Below are 5819 nucleotides of genomic sequence, written 5' to 3' on the forward strand. Positions count from 1 at the left end.
GATTTGATTACTAACCGTAAGTCACTGGATGTGATGGGGGACACCAGTCGTAAGTCACTGGGTATGATGGGAGACACCAGTCTTGGGTCACTGGATGAGATGAGGGACACCAGTCGTGGGTCACTGGATGTGATGGGAGACACCAGTCGTGGGTCACTGGATGGGATGGGGGACACCAGTCGAGGGTCACTGGAAGGGATGGGGGACACCAGTATAGGGTCACTGGAAGGGATGAGGGACACCAGTCGAGGGTCACTGGATTAAATGGAGGACACCAGTCGTGGGGCACTGGTTGGGATGGGTAAAACATAAGTCCATTGAGGGCGATCAGTCCAACGACTTGTCGCAAATCATGCGAACGCTTAACCATTGATATGTTACTTTCCTCCTCTCCCCACCACCGTTCATTCGACATGCGTACGTAGGACTAATGTGGTTAATTGATCCATTTGGGTTGTGTTGTTCAAATGGGATTTTTTTTAGAAATTGTAGAAAATTCTCCTCAGAAACAAACCTTGCTTCCTTTGAACGGATTAAAAAAAAGAAAGTACCTTTAAAATGTGTCTTTACAGGTTTAAGTTTTATACTGGGGGGGGGGGGGAGGGCAACACATTGTCCTAGTTCATGTTATGGAGACAGGAAAATACATCACTTAGTGGAGAGGGGAAAGAGATGTGACGGTTGGGGGGGGGGGGGGGGGGGCATTACCCCACATATGGGCCTCCCTCTGAGTACGCCAATAAGTTTCTCTGTCAGAATATTCGCCCCATATCTATAATAACAACAAAAACAAACTAAAAACATAACAAAAACAAACAAGCAAATAAAAGCTGAGGACACACATACGAAATGAATGTTTATTTATTGACAAGATGGCGTCGACGTCTGCCTCAGCTGGTTCTTGTTGACGTACTTGTCGAGCGCCTCCTGGATGTTCTTGTTCTCCTCGCGCTGTTGGTCCAGCTTCTCACGCAACACCTTGACCAGCTGCTGGGCCTGCAGCGCCGACTGCTCCAGGGGCAGGATCTGGGTCTGCAGGTAACCAGACAGTTTCTCCTTGGCAATGATGTCTTTGTAGGAAGTCTTCTCTGGAGAAAAAAAAAAAAAAAAAAATCCGATTTGAAAATATACTGACGTCCAAAAGAAACGGGCTAGCTCTGGCACTCTGGCGAAATACATAGACGATAATAAACGAGTTACTAGTTATTATCAAATTTATATCTTGAGTGAAATGATTTTCAGTTGTCACTACCTCAGCTATTTTTTTCTCTAAAAGAGTTTATTTTCGACGCACACGCACGAAGGCCAACCTGAATACAAACGATGTAAACCATTTTACGCACCGTTTTGAGAATTGCTATAACTTTGTAATTTAATCACGTTCATAGATAATTTTCAAAACAAAAACAAAAGTTTTTTTATTCTGCTACAAAATCTACAAGGAATTGCATTATAATTACATTTTGTTATAAATTTAAAGGCATATTGTCACAGACCACTAACCTATTTAATGGTCTAACAAAGTATTACCTGAACAAACATAATTTGATTTGTCCCAAAATGTACTTTATTCAACCATCTTCATAACCACCATACTCCATTTATTAATGGTATTTTGTAAAAATAATTGAATTATAGCAATGGTCCATAATTCAAAAACTAAAATTGCCTTGAGGGTTTAATATTTCTCACTGAGAAAATATTTCCCGTTATGAATGACCGCTGGGATAATAATTTCTTACCCCAGCGATCACTCATAACAGGGAAAATATTTATGTGATATTTATGTGATATTTATGTGATACTATCGTACCGTGCGGCTTTCTCTCCAGTGGGTATTTAAGAAACATAACCTTACCCATAGCGGAAAACCGGTTCCATATTTTGCGTCTACGCATTGCCACACTTTTCATTTGTTTGTGTTGAACTTCTTGCACGTGCATGAGCTGACGTATGCCGTGACGATAGCGTTTCAGGTAGGGACCATTCGTCTGGATTGCTCTACTCTTCTTAACAATCACAGGCGGCTCCTCTAAATAGAATAATGGACTGCCCTGAATCTGTTGCAATTGTTAAGATGTTGCCGACTAACAGAGACTTTCTTAACCATTATAATTACATATTAAATATATTTTTCTGCACAAAATAAAAGTGGCTGTATATTAAATATATTTCTGATCGTCCTGGTGCTTGTATTAAGTCAGACTTCATTTTATTTCCTAACAATATATTTTTTTTTTCAAGTACAAAACCAAATCAAGTTTGGGCTACTTACAAACAGAAAATCTCAAACTCAATAGTCTTAGTCTAGACTCTAATTTGAGACTGGAGTCCAGCCTCTAATAGGAAGGAAATGTTTTTTTTATTTAACGACGCACTCAACACATTTTATTTACGGTTATATGGCGTCAGACATATGGTTAAGGACCACACAGATATGTAGAGAGAGGCAACCCGTTGTATATCTTGGTCAGCTTGATATCTCTGCGGAAGGTTACCACATAGATATTACAGGTTAGTGTACTTTTGAATAATGTAGATGCCCTTTTTAAACATTGCATCCCCTCACAAGCGTACGAGACGTGTGTGTGTGGGGGGGGGGGGGGGGGGGAGGTCAGAGGGGTTTAACTATGACTCCAATCCCTGAATACTAGGGGTGCCCTTTTTAAACGTAGGCGTACGGGCTCCCAGTCTTTGTAGGGGAGCAGGCTGGATTTTGCCCGAATCAAACGAAAATACCCGAATCTGGAAAAACAAATCATTTAATCATATTAGCTTTACTGCCAAACAGCTATATAGGGTTGCAAACGAATCACTACGCATTTTTGCATGGATAACAATTAATTTTGAGGGTATAACGATGGAAATACATGGTAAAAAGCTCTCGGGTCCGCACATTTTTCCCGAATATCTGTATAATTTTTGCCCGAATTTGAGGTTTTTCTATATAACTGCTCCCCACCCCCGCCCCCTGTCTCGTACGCTTATGGTTGCACCCCTCCACCCATCAAACATCCTGCATCCGGCTTTGCATCTATGTAAAATGTGACAATGTTCAAGTATAACAACGCTATAACTATTGTAACTATTATAGCCGGTTTTGATAACTGAAATCATACTTTACTTTATGGTTTAGATTATCAATTTCCGTACATTCGAAGTGCTTTTGGTCTTCCTGGTGTTTTTAACATCATAAAATGCATTTATCATATTTTAAAAACGCACGTGCGTCTGAGAAGTAACAGTTATGGAGTCGAGTTTTAGTCTATTTTTAGAGGGTATTTCACCATTTCAAAGTCACAGACTCATGTTTCACTCAATTGTAACTTCATCCAAATGCGTTATAGGTTTGTAGGTTAAATAAACTTAAGTGTTAATTTTCACGGGTTGAAACTAGGGTCTGTCCCTTTAACACAAACTCACCGGGCGTCTCTGGCTGTGGCAGTGTTTCTAGCTGTATGAGTTGAGGCCAGAAGGAAACCAGGTAACTCAACACCGTCAGACAGGCAGCGCCGTGTCTCATGCATACAACCTGGGGAAATATGAGACGAGGAATTTGTTTTGTTTTTAACACGACACCTCAGCGCATTACAAACAAGGACTAACATGGGGTTTTCAAATAAAGATCCTCTCAATGAGGTGAGCGCGCTATTACGGGAAACATCATTTTCTATACATTGTTTTTCGTGAACCGTGAGGACTGCATTTTCTTCACAGACAGAACAATACATACCACATATTTTGACATACCAATAGTGGGGCAGCACTGATTGATACGAGAAAATACACAATCAAGGATGTTCCACCGAGGGGATTCGATCCTTCGACCGAAGCACCTAAGATAAGTGCTCTACTGACTGAGTTAAATCCCGCCGTTTAGAAAATAATCAGTTCCGGGGCCTAATTCACTAAACTCTTACAATTATGCTCGCAGTGCAATACAAAAAGACCATGCAATGGAGATTTGTGAATTATAACCCTAGTTGAGGGCGGGATTTAGCACAGTCGGTTGAGTGCTCACTTGAGGTGCTTGCGTCGCAGGATTGAACTACCTCGATGGATCTATTCATCTGATTGTTTTTTTCTCTCGTTCCAACCAGTGTACCACAACTGGTCAAAGGCCGTGGTATGTGTTTTCCTGTCTGTGGGAAAGTGCATGTAAAAGATCCTTTTGTGCATTAAGAAAAATGTAGCGGGTTTCCTCTGATGACTATGTGGCAGAAATATAAAATGCTTGCCATCCAATAGCCGATGATTAATTAATCAATGTGCTCTAGTGGTGTCGTCAAACAAAACAAACGTCTATGCCCCAAGTTGTGAGCCTTCGATTTATAGCATTTCTCACCAGGCTCCGACTGAACTGTGACTCTAATCCGTGTGTTGTGTACAAAGATGGCCGCAAAGTTCCAAGGAGACTGCAATGAAAAGGCCAAACACTTGTAACGGTTGTAATCACCGAAATTATATATATACATACATATATATATATATATATATAAACCCCCCCCAAAAAAAAACCCCAAAACCCCAACCCTACAAAAAACAAAAAAACAACCGCAAGCCAAAATTGTTAGTTCTCACCTCCTCCCTCCCCCCCCCCCCTCTCTCTCTCTCTTCCTCACCATCTCTCCATCTTTCAATCTTTGTCTTTTTCTGGTACATCAAAGGCCGTGGTATGTGCTATCCTGTCTATGGGATGGTGCATATAAAAGATCCCTTGCTGCTAATCGAAAAGAGTAGCATATGAAGTGGCGACAGTGGATGTCTTTCCTCAATATCTGTGTGGTCCTTAACCATATGTCCGACGGCATATACTCGTAAATAAAATCTGTTGAGTGCATCGTTAAATAAAACATTTCCTTCCTCGTCTTTCTCTCTTCTTCACCCTCCCTTCCTCCATCTCTCTCTCTCTCTCTCTCTCTCTCTCTCTCTTCCTCTCTCTCTCTCTCTCTCTCTCTCTCTCTCTCTCTCTCTCTCTCTCTCTCTGTTGTGTGTCTCTGTCTCTGTCTCTGAATGTGAGTGTGTCTCTCTTTCTCGTTACATTTGAAAATAGTTTCGACATTGGATTTAGCTAGCGTTGGGCTATTTATTTTATGTTAGGCCTATAACTTAAGATATTCACACATTTACTATGTAAGTGTTTGTGAAATTTAATAGGTATAAATTTACTCACTTGTTTGTGGTGCCATTGGGATCACAAAACGCAAAAAAACATTTGATCAAAACACACAACCACACTAAACAGATCGCCGCATTTCTGGAAAGCATAATTATTTGCTTTGCTTCGCTATTTTCAACAGCTATGTTTTTAGAATCTTGGGTCACACGATTTTCTGTGTTCATTGTGATCGTGTTTATTGTTTTGGTTACTGAACGTTGTCCAAGAAAAATTCTAGCGATGACGTCATGCAGGTATTTGCATGACGTTTTGTCGCTAAGAATCTAGGAATGTCATAATGTTCGAGTTCAACAACTGACAGACTTCCCAAAAGGTTTTCATTGTTAGTTTTACACAAATGTATTTCTTTGTTTTGAATAACGTATCATCGCCAGGTAGCCCGTAGAGACCGAGGGTGTGGGGTGGGTGGGTGTATGGGCACAAGTGTCCCCTCACTTGTTGGTATGGCTTCCGCCCCCACCCACCCCCGAGACTGTCTCCCCTCCGAGACTGCCCCCCCACCCCACCCCACATATCATCTCTACTGGCCTGTGGTAAGGCGCTCACGTGATATAAAGTCGGCTTTAGAATTGTACACCTTCAGTAGCTAGTGGTAAAGCGCTCGTTCCATGCGCGGTCAGTCTAGGATCGATCCCAGTCG

At 41.4% G+C, this 5819-nt stretch overlaps 1 protein-coding gene across 1 annotated transcript; it reads right to left on the reverse strand.

Annotated features, from left to right (window-relative positions):
- Positions 1-843: 843 nt before the first annotated feature.
- On the reverse strand, positions 844-5424 carry LOC121381400. The gene is made up of 5 exons (XM_041510691.1): positions 5174-5424; positions 4346-4415; positions 3424-3532; positions 1859-2032; positions 844-1088 (listed from the first exon to the last, which is right to left on the reverse strand). Exons 1-5 carry the CDS (start codon positions 5341-5343, stop codon positions 862-864), a joined length of 750 nt encoding a protein of 249 aa, XP_041366625.1. The 5' UTR covers positions 5344-5424; the 3' UTR covers positions 844-861.
- Positions 5425-5819: the final 395 nt, after the last annotated feature.

This window comes from Gigantopelta aegis, chromosome 9, assembly GCF_016097555.1.
Source record: "Gigantopelta aegis isolate Gae_Host chromosome 9, Gae_host_genome, whole genome shotgun sequence".
Taxonomy (NCBI): domain Eukaryota; kingdom Metazoa; phylum Mollusca; class Gastropoda; order Neomphalida; family Peltospiridae; genus Gigantopelta; species Gigantopelta aegis.

Coding starts and splice junctions, on each gene's coding strand:
- LOC121381400 (XM_041510691.1), bottom strand. CDS start 5,343: ATGAACACAGAAAATCGTGTGACCCAAGATTCTAAAAACATAGCTGTT. Junction 4,416..5,173: donor CCCAATGGCACCACAAACAA/GTGAGTAAATTT, acceptor TTTTCATTGCAG/TCTCCTTGGAACTTTGCGGC. Junction 2,033..3,423: donor GCCACAGCCAGAGACGCCCG/GTGAGTTTGTGT, acceptor TATTCTATTTAG/AGGAGCCGCCTGTGATTGTT.